Source organism: Nyctibius grandis, chromosome 2 (assembly GCF_013368605.1).
Source record: "Nyctibius grandis isolate bNycGra1 chromosome 2, bNycGra1.pri, whole genome shotgun sequence".
Taxonomy (NCBI): domain Eukaryota; kingdom Metazoa; phylum Chordata; class Aves; order Nyctibiiformes; family Nyctibiidae; genus Nyctibius; species Nyctibius grandis.
Window position 1 is genome coordinate 93,944,682 of NC_090659.1, and position 22,750 is coordinate 93,967,431.

A 22,750-nucleotide genomic window follows, 5' to 3' on the forward strand; every position below is an offset into this window, starting at 1 on the left:
AGACTAGTTCTCCAGAATTGGTACACTTGGTACAACAAGTTCCCAAAGTCCAGTTCATCACCTGTAGGAAGGAAGCCATCTCCTTCAAAGTACTGCACGTTCAAGTTATAACCCCATATGATGATCCATCAAGTGCTTTGCAATGAGATGAGCTTGGTGTTACAAGGACTTGATGTACAGGAAGATAGGCATCATAAGCTTGAAAAAAAAAGCTTTATTTTCATTGCGAAGTGGCTGTCATCTCCTTGGTGAAGGAAAAGTTGATCTGAAATGCTGATGTAACTGCTTGCTACAAGTCTTAATATCTTCATTTCAGTATTTCATGCAGATAGAAGATGATGAAACACAAGGAGTGATATCACTGAGAGAGGGGCTGCCAAAAGTGTTGCAACACTGTCTGTATTTTGGACAGCAGGATCCTGAGCTGAATCTTTTTAGACTGAAGGAACATCTCCTCTTCACTTTGTGGCCACTGAAGTAGGTGACTTGTCTCTGGGTCTTTCAACTGCAAAGAGATCCTGTGTAAAGCAAAGCACGTTAATGCTGAACCCCCTGAAGGGAGGCCGAGTGGGAGAGCATCCCTTGTAACCCAGCCTTTCATGCTTACCTATGTAGCGTGTCCAGGGTGCCCTTTCCCTCCACACTCACGGAGCACACTAACCCTATGGCTCCTCTTTGGAGGTGATCCTCTTCCAGTGGTGGTGGGGGAGGACTGAGGGGCTAAACTCATGACTCTAGCTTCTTTCGGTGCTGCCCAGAAGTAATGGGGCAACGAAGATGACTTCTTTACCTAACGTATGGAATGAGTCCTAAGAGGAAGCCTGAATTTGGGGTATGGAAGAGCAGGTGCTTTATCATTTCACATACTGACCTTGGATTGTTGCCACCGTTCTGAATAGCTCCCCCAGATGTCTGTTTCTATTAGCAGTACATCTGTGGTCATGTATAGACTATTGCAATGAGGGCTGTCAACAATTGGTTTGTGCCAACACCAGAGAAGACAACTCAAATCCTTCACCCTAAGGCTACAGCCCCCAAACACGCATGGGCTCCTGGTGATGTGTGACCTGCGTTTCAGAGGTGACCGGTTGTGTTTGCATCCAGCAGAGGACAGGGATGCATGCCAGTAGGCTAGGACAGTCACACTGTCACTGAACAGGGCTGAGCCCTGGCCAGAACAGCGTTTCCACCTCCAGGGAAGGGTCAGAGGTGGGAAACCTGAGGGACAACAGACGCCAAAGGATTTTGGTGCTACTCTCCCCAGATGCTTGTTTCATGTTGAGGGAAATGCTCTTTAGATAAAATCAGGAGCTTTGTGTTTGTGTTGACATTTAATATAAATGTTTTGAAAAGAAATAGTGTTTCAAAATGAATTTGTGAGACATGCTGTTCTTACCCTCAGCGACAGCATTTCAATCTTATCTAAATGTTTTCCTGAAAGGGAATTCCATTAAGATTCACACAGGCAGGAAATTTGCTTTTGAATGAAACAGTGATTTTTCCACCTGGAACTTTGTGACCAGTCCCATGCAGCAGCCCCAAGCTTATCTCCACCGGATGGTTTCCCTGCTGCTGCTCTCCAAGGAGCTGGTAGTCAGGAGCTGGCCAGGCAGGGCTACCACAGCAAGCGCTCACCTTGAGCTGGGACCCCGTGTTGAAATGGATGCTGTTGCCTCGGCTGGCGAACAATAAGTCAATCTGATCCTGAGCCAGGATTTTAATGGTGATGTAGCCACTCAGTTTCATGGTGATGGACTGGAAAGGAGGGCTGTGAGAGTGGTGGCTTAAGTCATGCCACTTCCAGCACTTCTGGATGGATCCTATCCGATCCAAGCAGATCCCAGTGCGGGGGTCCAGGGTGGCCCTGGGAACAAACGCAAAGCTGGATGAATCCAGAGCCAACAACTTCCCGGTCCCAAATGCCATCTTTTGTCTGCAGTTGGACCAAGCTTCTTATCTTTGCCATCCAGGAGTCACTGCTGGGACCTGTTGTGTCAGGTCAAGGACTGGTTTTTGGTAATAGTTTTTGTCCTACAGTAAAAGCACGCTACAGAAATTGGCTGTCCCCTAGGAGAGCAATGAGCCCCCGAAGGGCAAAGAAAATCCTCGGGCAGAGCGTGGGCTCTGCATGTGTGTGCGTCCCCCTCCTCCTATTGCACGTCTACACCTTCTGAAAGTCACTGGACATGGCAATTTCTTTTCCTCTAGCAACCTTTATGCTAAAAAAAGAGGTCCTCTGTGCGTGCATGGTTGTGTGTGTGGCCGAGTGTGGGAAATGGCCTTGCCAAACTACAAAGGAGAGAAATAGAGCGTGTGGGGGAAAATAGCCCATATTTATGGCATACAGGTACAAATCGATACTCCCCATCCCATGGCAGCCTGGGTAGGCGGCTCTGGGAGCTGGAGCATGCCCCCAGCCGTAGCATGCGGGGAGTTTTTATCATTCACAGTGTGTGTTACATCGAGTTTTTCCTGCCTAAGTGTGAAGAAGTTGATTCTCACTGGGCTGCGAGAGCAGCTCAGCCTCCCCCAGCATTACCTCATGCTGCAACTCAGAAAAAGCAGCAAACAAAGCCCAGGAAAAAAAATATCTGTCTTTGCAGCTGTGATGTGCTACAGTGCCAGCACAGACAAGCCTGAACAGGTCCATATGTGGGACAGATGACCTACCCACAGGCTGTCCTTTTTCTGTTTTCCTCTCATCAAAGCCATCATATCCTTTTTATAAACATCAGAGTGGTCACTTAGCATCTCCCTTGATTTATGGCTGCTAGGAGCGTCATAGAATCATAGAATCACAGAATCGTTTTGGTTGGAAAGGATCTTTAAGATCATCGAGTCCAACTGTTAACACTGCCAAGTCCACCACTAAACCATGTCCCTAAGCACCACATCTGCACATCTCAAATACTTCCAGGGATGTGACTCCACCACTTCCCTGGGCAGCCTGTTCTGGTGCTTGATAACCCTTTCAGTGAAGAAATTTTTCCTGATATCCAATCTAAACCTCCCCTGGTGCGACTTCAGGCTGTTTCCTCTCATCCTATCACTTGTTACCTGGGAGAACAGACCAACACCCTCCTCACTACAACCTCCTTTCGGGTAGTTGTAGACAGCGATAAGGTCTCCCCTGAGCCTCCTTTTCTCCAGACTAAACAACCCCAGTACCCTCAGCCGCTCCTCATAAGGTTTGTGCTCTAGACTCTTCACCAGCTTCATTGCCCTTTGGACTCACTCCAGCACCGCGATGTCTTTCTTGCAGTGAGGGGCCCAAACCTGTAGCAGCCTGCCCCAGCTCAGCAGCAAGCCCGCATATGCCTAAAGCCGATGGGGAGCACATGGTCCAGTGGGACCAGGAGAGCCCCATGGTGGGGTTGGCGATGGTTTAGTGCTGCTAGGGATCGCCTCAGTGCCAGCCTGTAAAAACCTGGCTGCTGCGTGATGGATGAAGGACCAGTGTGTCTGCAGGCGAACAATAGCACTGCAGGAGTCTGATGGAAGCGTTATTGCAAAAGCTATTTAAAATGATTTGTACTAGCCAGTTAGACATTTAAGATGTCCATTAATTAGTCTCAACACAGGGAGGACTTGTAAAATTGAGATGGGATTTACTGATTCCCCAAGTTCCTAGCTTTCTGAAGGGAAACTTTGGATATGGGAGTGAGGTGTAAAAAAATAGTATTTGATGGCTCAGACACCAGCAGTTTTTACTAAAGCCATCGGTCACCTCATGTTATAACTTAGACTGCAAGAAATTGGTCACCTGTCATTCTTTAGTGAGGAACACTCACGGGACATGAGAAACAAACCAGAAGTAATGCTGACCTCAAGCTAACTGACTGCAGCTATTGAGGTTTGCCCTCGAGTACAGGTAATAAGCCCATGTTTTTCCAGTGTGGCCACCTGGGGCTCTGTGAGAAGCTGGTAAAGATGATGTGCCCTTATCCCTGTGCTGTAAACAGGCCAAGCCAGCTCCGTGGTGTCCTGGTTTGGCCTAAACCAGGCCGATTTTCCTTTCAGTGATTTTTACTTTCAGCTAAGTCTCCTCTAAGTAACTGCACTTTCTGAAACTAACTGCATGTTTTGCAGACAGTGTCTGCTTCCAGGACTGATAACGCTCGAAGTTTGTAGTTATCGCTGAGGCACCGATAGGGATGTTGTGCAGAAAGGCTCTTGCTGTACTTAGTCTTAGAGAAACCAAGGTCACTGCTGAATTCCTCACTGCTTACGAGTGAAAAGCCGAAGGGGGGTCGCAGCTGCAGGGGAGAGCAGCCAGGGCAGGTGACCAAAAATTGACCAACGAAGTTATTCCATCCCATACACGTCATTCTCAGTATAAAGCGGGGGGATCACGAGGGTCTCGCTCTCTTTCTGCTATGGCCGGTGTCCAAGGAGGACTCCGTCTGTTTTCCTGCTGCCCCCGATCCCGATCCATGCATCCCTGAATCCAGCTCTCGACCGTCGCTAGGCCCAGCCCGGGCCTTCCCGGAGCCTGCCCTGCAGTGCCGGTGGTGACGTGGCTGACTTCAGGGGAGCTCAATCTTGGTTTTGTATATATATTTGTATATATTTGATTATTTCTATTATTGTTATTATACTCTTTTTTCATTATTATAGTTTATTAAAACAGTTTTAACTTTCCAACCCGGAAGTCTCTCTCCCTTTTCCCTTTCCCTTTGTGGGGAGGGGGGGGGGGGATAACAGAGAGCATCTGCCGCAGGTTTAATAGCCGGCCCAGCTTTAAACCGTGACACATGGCCATGTGGCCAACCTTGGCCAAGACCAGTCCTCATGCCAGGCTTTCTGGACAGATGTCACCGGCAATTGAGATGGGGCAATCTCCAAGTGCCCTTGTGCCTGCACCTGGCACCTTGGTGCACAACGTGGGAAGCCACCACTTGGGTGGGCTGCAGCACAACCCTCCCTCCTTTCATGCACTTTCATATAGAAAAAAATAAAACTGGAACAAAAAATTAAGATGTTTTCAGCATGCCTTAAAGCCCTGGGGTGCCACCAGGGTGGGTTGGGGCTGAGCTGAGACCCAGCATCACCTCTGGGATGCACTTACCAGTTATGGCTGTCAGGGTGGAAGCAGACCCAATGGCTGTGGCTCCCGAAGGCAGCCCTGATGCCCGGGTACCTGCTGTCCTCCAGGATGCAATAGGTGAACAGGGCTTCCTCGGTGAACGTGATGAGAACGGCCACATTGCCCGACGGGTAGCTGAGAAACGGTTAAGGAAAGACGAGCCCATAGAAAGCCCACAGAAAACATGCTTTGGAAGAAAACCATCATGGAAGAGTATCTAGGGGGAAGTGACTCAAGCCTCCCCCACCCTTCAGACAGTCAACCGCAAGGCAACCAGCTCTGTAGACCTCATTTTTTTGCAAGAGCAGCATGAGTTGCACAGCTGACCCAAGAGGCTGAGGTGGGTTACCAGCAGGCAGGGGGCTGGGGGGAACATTGCGGGGATGCCTACCTGGACCCGGGATGGGGATGCTCTCCCCCAGGTCATCCTCCCCCTGCACCAGTACCAACCCCAGAGCACTGCCAAGCCAGACCGTCACACTCCGCGCTTTCCACCTAGCTTTGCTTTTTGTTTGTTTGTTTGCTTACTTTTTAATTAAAGCCTTTTAAATAACTGAGGAAAACTCATCCTTCACTTCTGTGTTTTCACATTTCATGTACAAAGCTCAGCTCTTCTTATTTTATGTTATTATCTGCTCTCTGATTACATAATTTGCCAAGAGCCCTATCTCCATCAGACACACGAATCATTTATCCTGCAACGTACTGACAAGCGAAACAGAAACATTTCTTTGCTAAGGGCTTCGCTCCCAGCATTACACGGGAGCTGGGTTTAGAGCTTTCTAATAGGAGTAAGCAGCCTTACTGCCTGCTTCGCCAGGAAGAGCGGAGAGCAGCTTGGAGAGGAGGGGGAAGTGGAGAGACCTTGCTGTTCCCTTTTAACATCGTCATTAAAAGCAGCAGCTCGTTCTCACACGCAGAAAGGGGCTGTGCTCGCAGGGAACCGAGGGAGTCATCTGCAGCAGCTCCCAGGCGGGGGCATTTTGCACACGTGAAGTGGCCGACTCCAGCCATAACTGTGGCACTAATTTAAAACCTGAAGATGCTCGTTTTGGCTCTGCAGAATAGCTAAGAATTACTTCCTGGTTATAAGGGATGAACGGTAACAAAAAACCCAACAAACTGAAGATTTTGTTCCTGCTTTCGTTTTTCAGGCTTTTTATGAGGCTAAAAAGACAGACGGTCTCAGAGAGGAGGATTTGCTACCCCTGTGTTTCAGGAGGGGAGAGCAGTATAATGTGTTTCTATGTCGAAAATAAAAAAGCCAACAAAATCACTGATTGTGTGACAAATCACGGGTAATTTTCTTGCACACTTGCAGAAACTGCAATGCTTTCTGGTTTGGGAAGGGAGAGGAGAGGCAGCGGAGGGAAGAGCAGAGCTGTGCTGCGGGGGCTGAGCTGGCGGGGGGTCCCATCCAGCCCCCGGCTGATAGGGCAGCCCCCCAATCTCTGCTTGTCCTCCCGAGGTCACTGGGGCTGGCATGATGGGCTCCGAGGAGCTGCTTCTCATGGTAGCTGGGGTGGAGGGGACACCCCGGTGGCCTTTTCCAGTGGGGTCCACGGTAACCACTCGCCCCCGACCGAGGTGCCAGCACCCTTGGGCAGCTCCCATCCCGCTGCCGAGGCACTGCTGAGCCATTGCCAGGTTTTGTGCAGCCCTCCATGACCTTTTCTTGGTCGGGCCTCTGTGATTTATGAGCTGCATGAGCTTGTGCTGGAATGTCTCAGGGATCCCTTTCCTTAGGTGGGCACAGAGACTGTGCAATGTACTTTTGCCATTCTCACAAAAATCAGCTCCTTGACCCATAGTTGTCTTTCTTTTGGTTGCATCCAGCCTGGTTTCCCAGGGAGAGCTGCCATGTGAACCCCCTGCCTCATCCCTTGCTGCACACAGCGGTGACGTCCCTACTAATGATTTCAAGGCTGCCTGGACCCTGCAAAGCTTTTGCCTGTGCTGCTAAATTGTTGAACTGAGGCTTGGCCTGTGACCAGGAGCACTTGCCCAAGCGATTCCTAGCTGAGGAGCCTGGATCTGTCCCCACTAGGCAGTTTGGATAGGGCAGCCTGGTTTGGAGGTTAAGAGGGATGAACAGTACAGAAGTGAGTAGAGCAGAGTCTGAGGCTTCAGTACAGGTGGGGATCACTGACTGGTGGTGTTCAGCCTTCAAGCTGCATAGGATGCTCCATAAGTAAAATCCTTTACACACGGTTACCATCCCAGTAAAACCCCAGGGGTGCCAGGCTCAGCTTTCCACCTCAGCCATCTTCAAACAGCCACAAGTTGGTGTGTCCCATCAGCTTACCACACCCACTGATGATCATTTTAACATATGCTGAATCAGAATCTTCTCCGTATCTCATAGGAGGTATCTAAATATGTTTGCCTGGCCTCTGATGGGGTATGAGCAGACCTAACACTGTACAGCTCTCTACAGTCCCTGCCTGAAAAGCAACAAGAAGAGATCCAACAGGCTATACCCACCTTTAAGTGCTCTGCAGCAAAATCCCTGTCCAGATCCAGTAGGTCTTCTGGAGGTGTTGATGTTGGTCAGTGCTTTTTGAAAGGGGCAGTCTTTGGTCTGCTGGTGTAGTCATTTTGTTTTGAGTCTGAATGAGATTCTGGTCCCTGAAAAAGTTTTAGAAGGCTGTTGTTGAGGAAAAGGTGATGCAGCTTTGTTTCTCCAAGCCTTGTGTCATGGATTATTTGGAAAGGGGGGGGGGGTGTGGGGGGTGTGGGGGGTGGAGGGAGAGACTGAGGAGTTTTTGTGTCTTTTGGTTTGTTTGAGGAGAAATAAGCAGAAAGGGAAAATCTAACCTAATTAGGATGCGATAGGCTCTGTGATGCTGCAGGATGGCTTTTCTAAGAGATGCAAGGGATCTCCTTGCTTAAAACAATGAAATGTCCAGCCCATGAGCAGCTGAGAATTATTTGTAGCAAAGGATGGACTAGACATGAGCTAGCAAGTCTCTTCCATACTATCTCCCCTCTCCTCTCAGCCAGAGGCTATATGGCCTGGAGATGACAGGCCTTGTAGGCAGGGAATTATTCAGACCCATGTTTTGAGAAACTATGAAAGTCCCCGTCCACTTATAATTAGGATTATGGCAACTTTTACTCCACAAAGGGCTGCAGTCTCTGCTTCTTCTCTGGGTGCGCTGAAGCTACCACATGCTTCTGGCTCCAGGTGAAGCCCAGCAATGGCAGCAACTCACTAGCAAAGATACTTACAGGCAACAAATCTCAGATACTGCTGAAATATTTCCCTGTAGCTCTCAAAGCCTCCTTCATCCAACCTCAGATCAAGAAAAAAAAGGGAAGTTAAAAATAAGATCAAATTGTTGGCTAATGACACCACCCACATAATCTAAGGGAAAAAATGTATCATGGGATATCAGGATTCACCTGAAGCAACACAGATGTCTGCATATGAGATTGTTACCATAGATGGCTTTTATAGCCAAAGAAGAGAAATGTGAGATCCATCTCATGACAAGTCTGATGAATCATGCAGTAGAAACTCCCATTTCCCTGCCCTTCAGTCAAGGGGAGCTGCAGGTGACAAGTGAAGGCATGGGTATGGGCTTGCAGAAGTGAGGTGAGTCCCAACCCTTAGGACATCCTTCCTACACATCTCACCACACATGTGGCTGGACGCCCTGCCTCACTCTGGTCTCTTAGGGCAAAACTCAGCTTGCGTGGCTGTTGGGACCAAGGACTGCACGCCATGTACGGTGCTGGCCACTGCAGAGCCAGAAGACAGACCCTACCCAAAAGCCTCAAACCAGGTCCTACCTGGAGACCTGAGTGGCACTCAAACCTCATACTGCCCCTCTGCACCTGAGGGAAATTTCAGTGTCGGCTGTTGCTCCCATGAAGGTATGATGGCACTTAAAGTCAGACCCCAAAGGACCAAAACAGTGTAAGAAAAGGGGAAATAGCAGCAAAGGATGGACACCTCAAATCATGCAGCCAGGTTTCTGCTCACCTTGGCAAAGACAGTGTGCTCCAGCCACGGCCACCTGTGATATGCCCTGGGAACAATGCATTCCCAGGGAGCGAAACAGGAACTAGACCCTTCGTGTGCTGCTTGGCAGCCTGGGATGAGGTTGGGAAGTCACATCCATGTCCACCAAGGCTGCTGGGTGTGGGAATTGAAGCAGCTGCAGTAGGAATCTGTGCAGGGGCTGTGCAATGGGAGGGGGTCCCCAAATGGGATCAGATGCCGTCAGAGTCTCTTGTGAGGGAACAGCTACCTGGGATTGAGCTTGGGAAAACCTTTTGCCATCTGGGAAAGCATCTGGCCCCATTCCTCTTTCTAGGGAGCTTCCTAATCTGTGAGAGTCAAACCTTCAATGCAAATATTACAGAGATGGATCAGCTGATGACTGCTGAGTCCTCACCTCTAGCTGCTCCTCATCAAGCCTACCAGTGCTTTTGTAAGGACCCTACAGTGAAGATGAGCTGCATAAGGACCCTCAGCCAATTATTGCCTTGGCAGCACTGAACCATCCTGGTCCACCATTAATGGCCCCATTCAGTGCTGTTGCCCACTCAGCATGTCCTGCCTGGGGCAGGTGATGGATCTTTCCTGCCAGTGGTACCATCATAGGACTGACATGAGGATGCCTCAATGCATGTTGGTGCACGTGGGCAGCAGTGCCAAAATACCACAAGCAGATTCCCACCAGTGAAACTTCCTGGGACCAGAGTGAAGGGACCTGGTGATGGGGCTTATCTCCTCCCACCAGGGCCACAGGCCAGTCTCCCTCGGTCTCTTACTGCTGCAGCAGTTTCTCCTTGATGCTGCTCCTCAGTTCATCTTAGGATGGGTCAGCATGGGGAGCGATGCCCAGCTCTTCCTCCGCTTCATCTTCACTCATCTGCTCTTGGATGACAGCATCAAACACTTCCTTGTATCTCCTGCAGCTAAAGAGCTGTGGAGTGCAGCACCTGTCAGGAGCGGTGGGGCTGGCATGGGGCATCATGGGGACCGCCTCACCCTCCAGCTCATCTAGTCACATTCCTCTCCCCTTCCTCTCTGCCGCTGCCATGGGGTGGTCACTCTCCCTTTTGCCAGGAAGAAACTTATATTACAGGCATGCTCACACAGTAGGGGTAGACTCACATTTTTCTGGGGTTGTTCCTTCAGGTCCACCACTGTTGGGATTGGCTTTTCAGGAGCACTACAAAAGGTGCACTTTGCAGACTCTTTGGTCCAGGTGGTCTCCTCGGAGGACAAAGGAAATTCAACATCATCTTCATTAATTTTTTAAAAAAAATAAATTGAGCTTAAATCTAGGCTGTTCCCGTAAAAGCAACCAAACCCACTGCATTTAGTATGATACCAGAACTCCGTTTTAGTAAGTATATATATAATGTCGGGAAACTCAGGTTATATTTAATTAGCTGTGCTCCCAAATAAATGCACTTGACATGTGTATGCTTCCTTCCTAAGAGCTTAGTGAAAAGTTACAATGCTTTTTCACGTGAAAATGTGACCAGCTTGTTAATTTAGCTGCCTTCTAACATCCCGTGAAGCACAGCAAAAGTGAAAAAAAAAAAACAGGGAAAAAAAAAAAAAGGCTTTAAGCCTTTTTAAAATGTTTAAAACTTTAAAACATTTAAAACAAGTTTTAAAAAGCAACTCCTGTCACTTCTTTAAAAACAAAACCCTTAGAAACTTCATTAAAAAACAAGTTGCACTCAGTTTTTAAGGCAATTTTGATAGGAGAAACTTCAAGGGAAATTAGAATATTTGCATTTGGGGAAGGAAAAAAACCCTGTGTTTGCAAAGCATTTGTAATGGAAACACTCAAGAATAGCTCTCCTCCTTCATGATAATTGCTCAAAAGCAGCTTAAGTCTGGTTTCCCTTTAAAGGCCTTTTTCCTCTCTGTAGTATTTGTATTAGTCATCCCAATGCCTTCTACCCTGAGGAGTCATGTCATCTAAAGCCACCCCCACCTTGCCCCAGGTTGCTTTCTGGGTGGGTTTTCCACCTCCATCAGCCAACTGTGGGCCAGGGCTGGGTGGGCTGGCTGACAGCACAAACCCTGGTGCCACCAGGACTCATAAATGGCACCTGTACATTTTTGCAGCGTACTCTGGTTTTATTTGCATACATTGCACGTTTGTGCTGGTCCGGTCACTGCTGCTTATACAAAAGTTGTGCTCTGTCTATGATCCACATCTACCTTTCTGGTGGTGGGAAGTTATTGTTTGTTACTCGTTCCTTCCAAAAGCCTCTTATTGGAAGAGGAAGGCAAAGAATCTCCAGCTCTGACCAGAATGAAATGGGAAATTTGTAACAGCGACTGAAGGCACTGATTTCATACCTCCTATCAGTGCCCCAGGGCACTGTTCACCAGCAGTGGGCTGGCACCGGACACACCACACAGCCATTCCAGCCCCAAACCTTACCCTTAAACAAGCGAGGGGTGAAGGCACAGCTGAACCCCTCTGCCGCACCAGGGAAGCCCCCGGCACTGACCAGTCCACAGCTTCAGTTCCTGGAGCGGTCAGCAGCATGGCCATCAGCCAAAAGGCTGGGTTGGAAACAGAGGCTTCTACCTTCATGTTTAAGGTGACCGAGCACCTTTCCCACTCAGACGAGGAGGGGGTTGATGGCTGCAGTATCAGCAGGTCTGCCACTGGTTTTCTCTTGAATTTCTATTTTGCTTTGTGGATCTCTGAAACCAGTGGGTATTTTTTCATGCGCGTGCACATTTTTTTTTTCTGGGAGACACATGTCTTCCCACAGCTCAAGAGACACTTTGTGCCCGAGTCACTGACGTCTGCTCTTTTCTCATCGAATGGGCCCTGGTTTCCTGATGGTCAAGCTTAAGTCTCTTAAAGGGGAGAGCCTCTGCCCTTTGGAGCAACTGTCACTCCACTATCAGAGAAGAGACACTATCTTCCTTTCTCCCTTCGCAGCTGCAGGAGCATCAGACTGCCTCCACAGAGCATTTTTCTGGAAGCCGAGTGCTTTTTCTGAAAGGTGTCTCGCCAGAGAGCTGGCAAATCCTGCACTGCCTGGCTCTAAAGGCTGCAACAAGAAATTACCAGGGTTGGGGAGGAGAGGGAAACATGTTTGGTGCAACCCTGTGGCTCTGAGGTTCACCACCGGGCAGGGATGAGGAACCTGCCACTGAAACTATTCACTTTCTTCTCTGAATTAGTTTCACCCTCACCTCCAGTGAAGCAGTGATGCTCAGCCTCCTTTTGCCTACAAACAGCAGTGACAACTCTCCAGCCTCTTCCCCCAAACAAGGATGCCCCCAGCAGAAAGAAGTGCCCCTTGGTGTTGCCTCCCAGCACCGACCACCATCCAGGCACTGCTGTAAGGTGCTGCTTTCTGGGAAAAAGCAGCCCCCTACTCTGTTCTCATGAGACCCCCCCCGGAGTACTGCGTTCAGCTCTGGGGCCCCCAACATAAGAAGGATATGGAGCTGTTGGAGCGAGTCCAGAGGAGGGCCATGAAGATGATCAGAGGGCTGGAGCACCTCTCCTATGAAGAGAGGCTGAGAGAGTTGGGGCTGTTCAGCCTGAAGAAGAGAAGGCTCTGGGGAGACCTTCTAGCAGCCTTCCAGTACCTGAAGGGGGCCTACAGGGAAGCTGGAGAGGGGCTTTTTACAAGGGCATGTAGTGATAGGATGAGGGGTAATGGTTTTAAACTGAAAGGGTAAGTTTAGATTAGATATTAGGAAATTCTTGACTGTGAGGGTGGTGAGACACTGGCACAGGTCCCCCAGAGAAGCTGTGGCTGCCCCCTCCCTGGAAATGTTCGAGGCCAGATTGGATGAGGCTTTGAGCAACCTGGTCTAGTGGAAAGGTGTCCGTGCCTATGACAGGGAGGGGTTGGAACTAGATGATCTTTAAGGTTCCTTCGAACCCAAACCATTCTGTGATTCTATGAAAAAAACCCAACTGAAAAAGTGCTCTGCATGGTAATTCCTGGTTCCTCTTGCTAACTGGCCAGCTCAGTCTCACCTTGCCCAGACGGAGGTCAGTTGCAATCCTGTCATCCTCACACTCTCCTCCTGTGGACAATGGCTCCTCATCCGATTCCAGCCATGGACTCCCTTGGGCAAGCTCAACAGGCTCACACGTGGCTTTTGCAAGGAAGAGTTGCCAGTTAGCTCCTCTTCGTTCAAAGTAACATCTCACAACTTTGTGCAGAGGTTTTCTCAGAGAAAGGCTTTGCCATCAATTGCTTCCCCTCTGCCTCCTCTCCCCAGGCCTCAGGACTTCTGTACACCTCTTTGTTCCAGGGCCCAGCTTCAGCAGGAGAAAGGGCCACCATAACCCTATCCATCTCCCACTGGTCCCATACAGTCTAGTGGGACTAGACACATATATCCCAGCAGCTACATAACCCCTGCATCTGTTTGTGCAAGGGGAGAGGTAGACGTACTGGTTAGGCACAATGCCATCCATTCCCAGAAACGCCAACTGATCTCCAGTGGCATCCCCAGAGCTTGGGAAACTGTATTTCTTCCCTGTTGTTGGGACCTGGCACTTCAAATTTGAGAGGGAAAGCTGCTAAATTAGCCTAAACATTGTCCCATGCTTTTGAAATATTCATAAGTAGTCTCAAAATAACAGTGAGCAGGGAGAGGATAAGTTTTGTGATGATATTCAGGGTGATTGAGGCAAAGGGCTGACTGTGAAGAGTTGCAGAAAGACCCTTGTGGCACTGAATAAAAGGGTAATAAAATCACAGATGAAATCTGCTGTAGATAAATGTAAAGTGATGCGCATGGGAAAAGACAATCCTAGCTTTACATATAAAATAATGGCCTCTGAGCTGGCTATTTCCACTTGGGAGCGAAATCTTCAGGTGATAATAGATAGCTCTATGCAAATGTCAGCTCAACACTCAGTAGCAATCAAAAAAGCAAACAGAAAGCTAGGAATTATTAGGAAAGGAGGAGAGAGCAAAACAGAGGAAATCATTATGCTGCTGTATAAATCCGTGGGCTCCCATCTCTTGAATACTATTGTGCAGTCCTGATTCACCAATCTCAAATATGATATGGAAGAAATAGAGAAGTTACAGAGGAAGGCAATTGAAGATGATCAAAGGCTTAAAAGGGCCTCCATTCAGGGAATGACTGAATAGATTAAGACTTTTTATCTTGGAAGAAAAAATGACTGAAGAAGAAATATGACTGAGTTTTGTGATGGGAAGAGTGGTGTGACTGGGGAACAGCTGTTCACATTATTCAGTGCTCTTCAAAGGAAGAGAGTGATCATCAAAGAAAACTATCAAGTGACAAGTTCAAAATAAACAAAAGAGATTTTTAGCTGTGGCACTCCTTGCCATAGGGTACAGTGGATCTTTAAAGTTTGCGTTGGTTCAGTAGGGTATAAACTAGTCAATGGAAGAACAATCCATCAAGGGCTGTTAAATGCAGAGACATTGTCTACAGTTCAGGAGGTTCCTGAGTCACAGACCACTAGGGGAATGGAGAATATTCTGGGAAGTATAAACAAATGTTTGCTCTACTTTTGTGTTGCTTCCTGAGCATCTGCTGGCTCTCATACAGGGCAGGATGCTGGGCCAGGCGAGCTCTGGGACTGACCCTTTGCAGTCATCCTTATATCCTTCATTTCACACCAGGCCGTGCCTCCCACTAAGGCAAAGCAGCCTTAATGTAGCCCGAGGTGTCTGGTGCTGCTGCTTGTCACTGTTTCCGACGCAGCCCCCTGCATCACAGAGATAGAGCTGCTTGGTGGCTTTCCAGCCTGAACACACCAGGTGCCATTTTCAGCTTAAAAACCCTTCTGCCAAGACCCGCAGGCAGGTACATCCTCTTTTCCGTTAGCTCCCAAAGCAAAAGCTTCTGTAGGCCAACCACTTCAGAGCACAGACCCCTTCCCTACTGTGAAAGACAAAGCCATGACCTCTGTGGCTGTTGGTGGGAGCCCTGAAGCAGACTGTGGTGACCAAGGGAAAGCATCAAGATACCTGAGTGCTGACTATCCCCTTATGGGCACAGTGACAGCAAAAGGCACACACTGCAGAAACTGGGCTCACACCATCTCCTCCCATTGCCATGTCTGGGACCTGAGGAAGCCTGTCCAGTCCACCTTCTCCTGCGTGGATAAGTCTTCTCTGCAGGTCCTCAGCTAGAGGTCAAGTCGTTCTGAATCATGGCTGATAACCAAGGGATGCACCTCATGCTACGTGCAGACCTCTAATGTGCATCTCACCATGTGGTGGAAACATGACCTGGCAGTGGCTGTGTCTCGGAACAAGGATGTTTATGGCAGTCAGCTCACCTTCCCCCAGCCTGACCTGGATCATCTTGGTTTTTATTGTTCCAAGGCATCATCAAAAGAGAGCGGCTCCAGTTCTGCTTATGATGCATGATTATGAATGATGGGAGAGCAAAACAAAGAAAATGTACAGCAGTGGCTTGAATGGTCAGTCCAAATCTGAGTGATTCACTCACGTTTTCCACATGTAAATTAAAAACAAACACTTGGATGCTCTGATGACATGATGTATAAGTGTCTTTTCTGGCTGAAAACTCACCACCTTAATGACAGGGACTTTGCGTCCCTGTTCACTTTACTAAGACTGCCTTAAAAGCCATGCCTTGGCTGTTTACCAGCTGATGGATCCAAATGAAGAGGTTCGCTTTGCACCTCCTTTCCAGCTGGAAATGAGAATGAGGAATAGTGGCTATTAGAAAGTAATCACACCCCAGGGAGAAATTCCTGAGCTCAAGTATCTCTGTTCCTCAGATCAGGGTAATCTTCTTGTGCTCTGCTAGCCATTGGCAAAGCTTGCCAAGCCAGGCTGGCTTCTCACTCTCAGCGTTTAGGAGCCTGCTCTTTTTCTGGAGGCTGCTCCATTGCCCAAGCAGCCTCCTATTGACATTGAACGCTCAGTAATGTGCAGGTGAGGCTTATTTTCTGGAAACCTACCATTTTCACCTACAAAGCCCAATTTAAAGTAAACGTAAGGCTAAATTCTATTCTTATTGACACGTGTGCTATTTTGCAGCAGCTCCGAAGGAGTAATGATGATATACATCAAAACAGGAGGACAATCAGACATCTGTCTGGTCAATTGATCTGCAGGAGAGGGAGCACAAAAAGCTCCATTAGGGACATTGAAGCAAATAATCTGATAGTGACTGTTATGGGAAAAAAAACCCCACCCACATTTCTTGCCCCTAGATTTCCATTAGGAAGGAGTCCCTGCTGTGTTTGGCTCTGTAGGATAGGGAGGAAGATGTGAGTTTTGAATGTTGCGTGCCAACTGCAAGTAGGCAAGAGCAGGAAACCCCAGCTCCTGGCTGCAACTTGGGGAAACCAGGTGGCTTCCTTGCTCTCCTTCCTCTTCCTCTTCCTCGTCCTCATCCTCATCCTACTCCTCCTCTTCCTCCCCTGTAGTGGCTGCCCCTCTCACCCACTCCTTCTCCTCCTTGGGGCTCCCCACCCATCACCGGACAGGGGTCCTTCCTCCCCCAGGGTGCCCCTCGGCACCGCAGCCAAGCTGATGAGCCAGGACAAACCCCAACCTGGTTCCCAGCACCTGGGCTGGCCCTGTCCCACCAGCTCTGGTTTTTAACCACAGAAAGGCAGAACCTGGGCACCCTACGGCCACATGCCTCGTGCATGGGCTGCCAAGGCAGCGTCGCTGGCGCAGGCTCCTCACTCCCACAATGGCTTTATTTTAATATATTTGCACTGAATAATACATATTTCTTGTGAAGAAAGGTGGGTATTTCTGTGCAGGGGAAACTTGGCAGCTCTGAATTCTGAGCAGCTATTTCCTCAAAGCAGTAAGATTCAACCCAGTAATCAGCCCAATTAGCATTAAAAGGAACTGTCTAAATGTCAAGCCAGGTTCAATAAATAAGCACTAACACATTTAGAAATGGCTTAGAAAGGGGAATTAAAAGTTTTGCTGCTAATTATATTTCTTATTTTAGATTTTCTGTCAATTCCAGCTCTTCCATTCAAATGAGAGAATCATTTGCTGCCAAGATGAAGGAAATGAGATGGCCTGAAAGTTGAGGGTGAGTAAAGCTGTTCATACACAATAGAGAGCTAATGGGGGCCTCAGCCCCTCTCACAAGCCCCTGGAAGCACCCTAAGGATGGGGTCAGCAGACCCTTCGGTCAGGGACCCTCCTGTTACAGTGTGTCCCAGCTCCTCCGATGCCTCTTGATCCCACTGGAGTTGGGAAACACCAGGAGATGCTCCAGCTTTTTTTAGTCCACAGCTTCCTTCCTGACTGCGAAGTAGCAGAGTGATGATGGGGAGCCCCGAGAGCCTGCGTGTGAATTTGGCTTCTGAAAAATCACGTCGTAGGATGATGTTTTATGGGCAGCAGCCTATATATTGTACTGCAGGACTCGGCCCTTGGCTTAGAGCCGGGGAAACCACTGCCAGAGGAATATAATGTGGGTTAGGGGAAAAGAGAGCGCAGCGGGGCAGGGAGGTGGGATGGCTGGATCCCTGCAGTAGCAGTGAGGAGGGCTGGGTCTGGCCATAAGAGGACAACAGAGGGGAGGACGGGGTCCTCTGGTGAGCCAAAGGCATGCAGCATGCTGCCCAGGAGGCTGGCAAGCAGAAGCAGGGATCACAGCTTGCTGGAGGCACGTTTTATAAACAGTTTCAGAAATCAGTGCCGGTTTTAACAACCAGCCCTACTCCTCCGGACCCAGCCACCTCCAGCGCTGCCTGAATGGAGGTGGCTTGCCCACGTCTGGTGCTTTGATGCGGTAATGACATACAACTGATACTGATAGCAAAGGCTAATCCACTCTGCCCCATAATGTCCCCAGTCAATCATGCAATATTCTGTTATTGGAAAAACTCATTTTTGCCCCTCTGATAGTAATCAGTGTATGCCCTGAAGCACAAGGCTTGATAGCCTGTGTAATTTGCAACCTAGCTAAGTGTAACTGCAGATGTTAATCCTATTTATACAAATGCCTGACAAGAAAAAGTAGGGATGGGGGGACGAGCTGCACGGCAGGGGAAGGCACAGAACAGGGTTTTAAGAATTCTCCTCCTGCAGGTTTCAAGCCACTGCACCCCAGTGATGGGAGACTGAGAGGTTTGGGGTGGGCAAAGGGAGTAGCACAGGCAGCGACTCTGCAGTTGTGCCCCTCCATTTGCCTGGTATCTGTTCTGGGAAATGCTGGAGCATACCTCAACGCGGAGCACGTCCCCTGCTCCGGGCAGCCACTCTCTACCTAACAAATGTGTGTCAAAGCTTCTTGTGGAAATAAAAAACTAAAAAAAGAAAAAAAAAGAAAAAAAAGGGAAGAAAAGAAAAATAAGCACCCATTCTTTCTGCCCTTTCCCCTTTTCTCCTCAGAATGAGCGCTTTTTATCCCAAACAGAAAGGAAATGCTTTGCAGTCCTAGGTCTTTCTTTCACAGCCTAATTCCTCTGGGGACTGCAGATATCCAGACAGAAGAAGAACAGAGGAGTTACCTTCTCTGCACTATTTTGTCACCAAACTTTCAATGAACAACCAGGAGTGTTGTCTTGCCGAGCCTGTCTCCTCTGCTCTCTGGAATCAGACGCTCTTCACTTCGTTGTTTTCATTTTGTGATTTTGCTAAATTTCTTCTCCTCTAAGTTTTGCTTCTAATTTATATCCACCTCCTCTTTCAATGTCCCTCCCTCTGTTTTCCTACCTTCCGCCTCCTCTGCCTCTCTCCTAATCCGTATTCTTGGTTTCCTCTCTTCCCTGAGGTCCGTCCTCCTTAGTTTTTCATTCATACCTCCACAGCTATTGAGATCTTTTCCTTCTCTAATCTCATATTTCTTGCCCTCTTTCTCAGATTCCCAATTTTCCTTCTTTCATCCCCTTTCCCAACTGCTTTTTTCTCCAAACCACAGGTTTTTCTTGCCTCCTGCAGTCTCTGACATCCCATGCCAACCCAGATGAGATGTGGCAGAACCAAAAGCCACTGAAATAGAGGAGGAAGACCATGGGAGGAAGAGGGCTGCGACCCTTTGGTTTAAGGCTGATGCTTCCAGGCATCCTCTTGACCCTTTCCTAGAGGTTAACTCTAGTATTCTGACAAAAATGGTCCCATTCATATTTCCCTTGTCATTTTTATTATGGCTGTGGATGACTAGACAGGATCAGTTGTCCTCCATGGCCACCTAACAGTGCTAATATCTGATCCACAACGGCAAAAGGAGGACTTCAAATGCTTCAGTTGTTCTTATGAACAAAATGATCTTTAGTTCAGCCTGGGATTTTCAAAGGATGGCAGATGGGCACCTAGAAAACCCAGATTTATCTCACAGTGGCTGTGATTATTCCAAATATCACACTGTACCTTGCTCCCACAGTTTTGCTTGGTTATTCTCCTCTCCGTCCTCGGCCACTGCCTCTTCCTCGGTTTCAGCTGTCCCCTTGCTCTCTCCTGCCTCAAGATACACCTCGGTGTCACTGGAGAGCACCTCCATGGCTGTAGGGAAGAGGAGAATTTCCCACAGCATGACACAGTGCCGAAACTGCTTCTGCACCATCGCAGCCTCCGAGGGGTGCCAGGAAGGATGGGGAGCACATACCCACCCTGCGGCCAGCTAGGGTGCAGGAGGGTGGTGGGCCAGCTGAGCGTGATCTGCCTCTGCAAATACCTTGCCTGGGCCTTTTGAGAAGGGTGTCCCACAGGTCAGGAGACCTGTACAAGCTGCACTGAGGCCCAAGGTCATCCCTGCAAGGGAAGTGCCTGAATTAGGAGCCTAATATTGTCAACAGCAAGGAACAGGCACCTCCAGCAAGTGATTCGGAGGTGTAGGCACCTACCTTAGGGGGGAAGAGACGAGGACACAGCTCTCTAGTTACCCACTTCTAAAAAGGCAAGAAAAGGCATTTTCTCACCTTGCCAGGGTGCAATGAGACCTAAACAAGTCAAATATATTCTGTGTGAACTGCACCCTGAAGTGATGCTCAGTTTGTCTGCTTGGCTGCTCAGTACTGAAAATCCCCTCCTGAATGCCTGATGCAGGACTAAACTGTGGGAGGAAGGGTTGTGTATTCAGAGAGGCACCGAATCTACTCCCATCGCAGGTGGGTACTCAAAACACACTTGCACTGGTGATGGGTACCTGTGCCTGCGGTTGCTCACTCTGCTTATTTCGCTGAGGAGGGGGAGGAAGGGAGGTCGCTGCTTTGTAACTGCAGGAAAGCCCCATTTTCTAGGAACTCATGCCTTCGGGTGCAATCATCTGGCCAAACAAGTCTCTCAGGCCTCGAAGAAGAGGAAGGTTTAATGCCAGCAAGGCTGGGCTTTGCAGGAGCGGTAACCCGCTGATGACAACAGTCCCATCAGGACAGGAGGGACCCAGCATTACAGGGACCCAGCTGTCCAGACGCAGATTTCCCTGGCTTTTCTCCCCTACCAACAGCCCCACAACACCCAGCATGTGCACCTCGATGTGTTACTGCTGGCATCATCCCTTGTCCTGCAGTATTAGTGAAATAGCAGCATTTCACTGGTCTTATTCCAGATTTAGCTAACATAAACTGAACACCAAAAACACCCCCAAACACAAAACAAGGAAAACCCAGCTTCATGTCTATTTAACTAAGAATGATACCTCTGGAAAACACAGTTATAGACTACACTGAGTTTGTTTTCCTGCTGTTCATCTCTAGGGATATCTTCCACTTGGGCAAGAAACATCAGATGTGCTAAGAGCCCATACTAACAGGTGCACACCAACGCTTTACCCCACCAATGCAGCCTCTCTGCCTGGTTACACTGAGTCTTGTTTGCTTTTTAGAGAAAGGCTGTGACAGCTTGGCCCGGTTGCACATTTCCATAGCTGCAGAAGCTCCAACCGTGGCCAAGAGCCCCCACTTGCTGTGGTTCCAGCTGCAGGGTCTGGAACCTGGACAGTACCAAGGATGGGCTGGCAGGGGATGGTAATATCTTTAACTGTATCCATTAATACAGATGGAAAAGAACAGATGAGCATTTGGGCACATTTGCTGCTTTCTTTCAGACCTGAGAAAGAGTTGGTACAGCCAAGAACACATTTTCCACCCCAGCTGTATACTACAATTGGTCTAATAAAAAAGTATTTAATTTGCCTACAAAAATAACTTCTCTGGGCACTCTACAGTCATAAAGCATGCTGTTTTCTATTCCTGGCTTCCTTTAAAAGGCCAGGTCTTGCTGTTTATAGTAGTGAATGCACCAGACACATGTTACAGCCAAGTGAGCACTGCTGTAGGAGTCTTCACATTATAGTTTTCTAGGCTTGATCCTCCACGCACTTAAATTGATTTTACACTCATGGTACTCCTGGGACACTCAGGTTTTTGCCAGTTTAAGTAAGATTAGGATCGGGCCTGGGAGCTTGTATGCCTTACAACAGCCTATATGTTGCATGCACTTTTACATCAGTGAGCTCGTATATGTGTTTCCAGAGGACAAAGAGTAGGACTGGGATCCACAACAGGGATATGTGCAAAACTGATGGTGAGCTATGGGAATGGGCAAGCAAACCCAGATGAAAACAGGTAAAACTGGTTTAGGATCTGATTGTGATGCACACTCCAGCAAGTAGCATTTGGTCCTTCTGGCATCCCTGAGACCATGTGCAGAGGATGGTTCGGTCAAAAAAACGTGTATTAAACCCAAAATCATGATGCCGTTTACCTCGGTCTTCTGTGGGCTTAAGGCTGCTCCCCCTACCCACAACCTCTGAGCACTTCTTCTCCTCTCCTATTACTGAAACAGCCTAAACATCATGTTTTAGTTATAAAGTGAGTTTAGTGGATGGAAGGGTGGGAGGGGAAGGGGGATTAAATTTACTGCTTCAGTGACTACAGATCTGAAATAAATCTCCGATTCAATGATAGATCAATAACACCAAGATTGGGTTTAAATTATTAATAAACTATGAGAAACGAGGATAATTATTCTATGAGTCACAGCTCTCTAATGCACTGCACATTTTTTCCCCGAGACATCTGCATTGAAGCACGGCCTGCCTATCTTTCGGCAGAAAGCCGTAGCCAAGAAGTTAATGCTTTTTCTTTTGCTAGCTAAGCATTTCATAAACCCTTGTGGGCTGAGACAGCCTAGTGACAACATTGTGCTTCACTCACAGAGGGCCCTTAGGCCAGGATCCTCTAAAACATTTAGGTGTCTAATGTACTCCTGGAAATCAATGTGACTTTGGCCCTCAAATGCCCTTCCAAACCTGGATGACTGGAGATGGAGGAGTTGCATTAACCTAAAAGGAGATGCTGGCCTTGAAAAGTGACCTTGGATGGTTGCAGGTGGATGGCCTGTCTTGCTGGTGGCAGAAAGGAGGGGCAACCTCAGGACTGCGGGAGGCAGGGAGGGGAGGAACGGCTTTTCCACATTGCTGGCAGCCTGCAATGACAGCACCATCAAAGTGCTCATGAACTTTAAGTGAAGTTCACTTCACTACCTCTCTTTGGGCAGTAAGAGAGAGATTCATCAGCCCAAGGAGGCCTGTTAAGATCAAGAAGCTGAGAACAAGAATATTCCTCCATTCTAGGTTGTGACCATCTCTGTTTACAGAGACAACCCACACCGACATGGCGTGGGCTGGAGATGCTGAGCACTGCTGGGCATCCTCCCAGCTCAGTAGGTGTCATCCCTCAGCTCCAGTGTCACGGCTTAGGGTGGTGA

The 22,750-nt window shown here is 48.5% G+C and overlaps 1 protein-coding gene across 1 annotated transcript in view; it reads right to left on the reverse strand.

The window, feature by feature from the left end:
- Nucleotides 1–358: 358 nt before the first annotated feature.
- ERICH6B (glutamate rich 6B) overlaps nt 359–22,750 on the reverse strand; it is a 28,325-nt gene continuing 5,933 nt past the window's right edge. Inside the window, 11 exon segments of the mRNA XM_068395315.1 lie at nt 359–505; nt 1,636–1,864; nt 5,069–5,221; nt 6,210–6,253; nt 7,571–7,695; nt 8,318–8,382; nt 9,869–10,023; nt 10,215–10,316; nt 13,078–13,199; nt 19,412–19,543; nt 21,746–21,827. Of these exon segments, the coding sequence (XP_068251416.1) occupies nt 359–505; nt 1,636–1,864; nt 5,069–5,221; nt 6,210–6,253; nt 7,571–7,695; nt 8,318–8,382; nt 9,869–10,023; nt 10,215–10,316; nt 13,078–13,199; nt 19,412–19,543; nt 21,746–21,827 (1,356 nt within the window).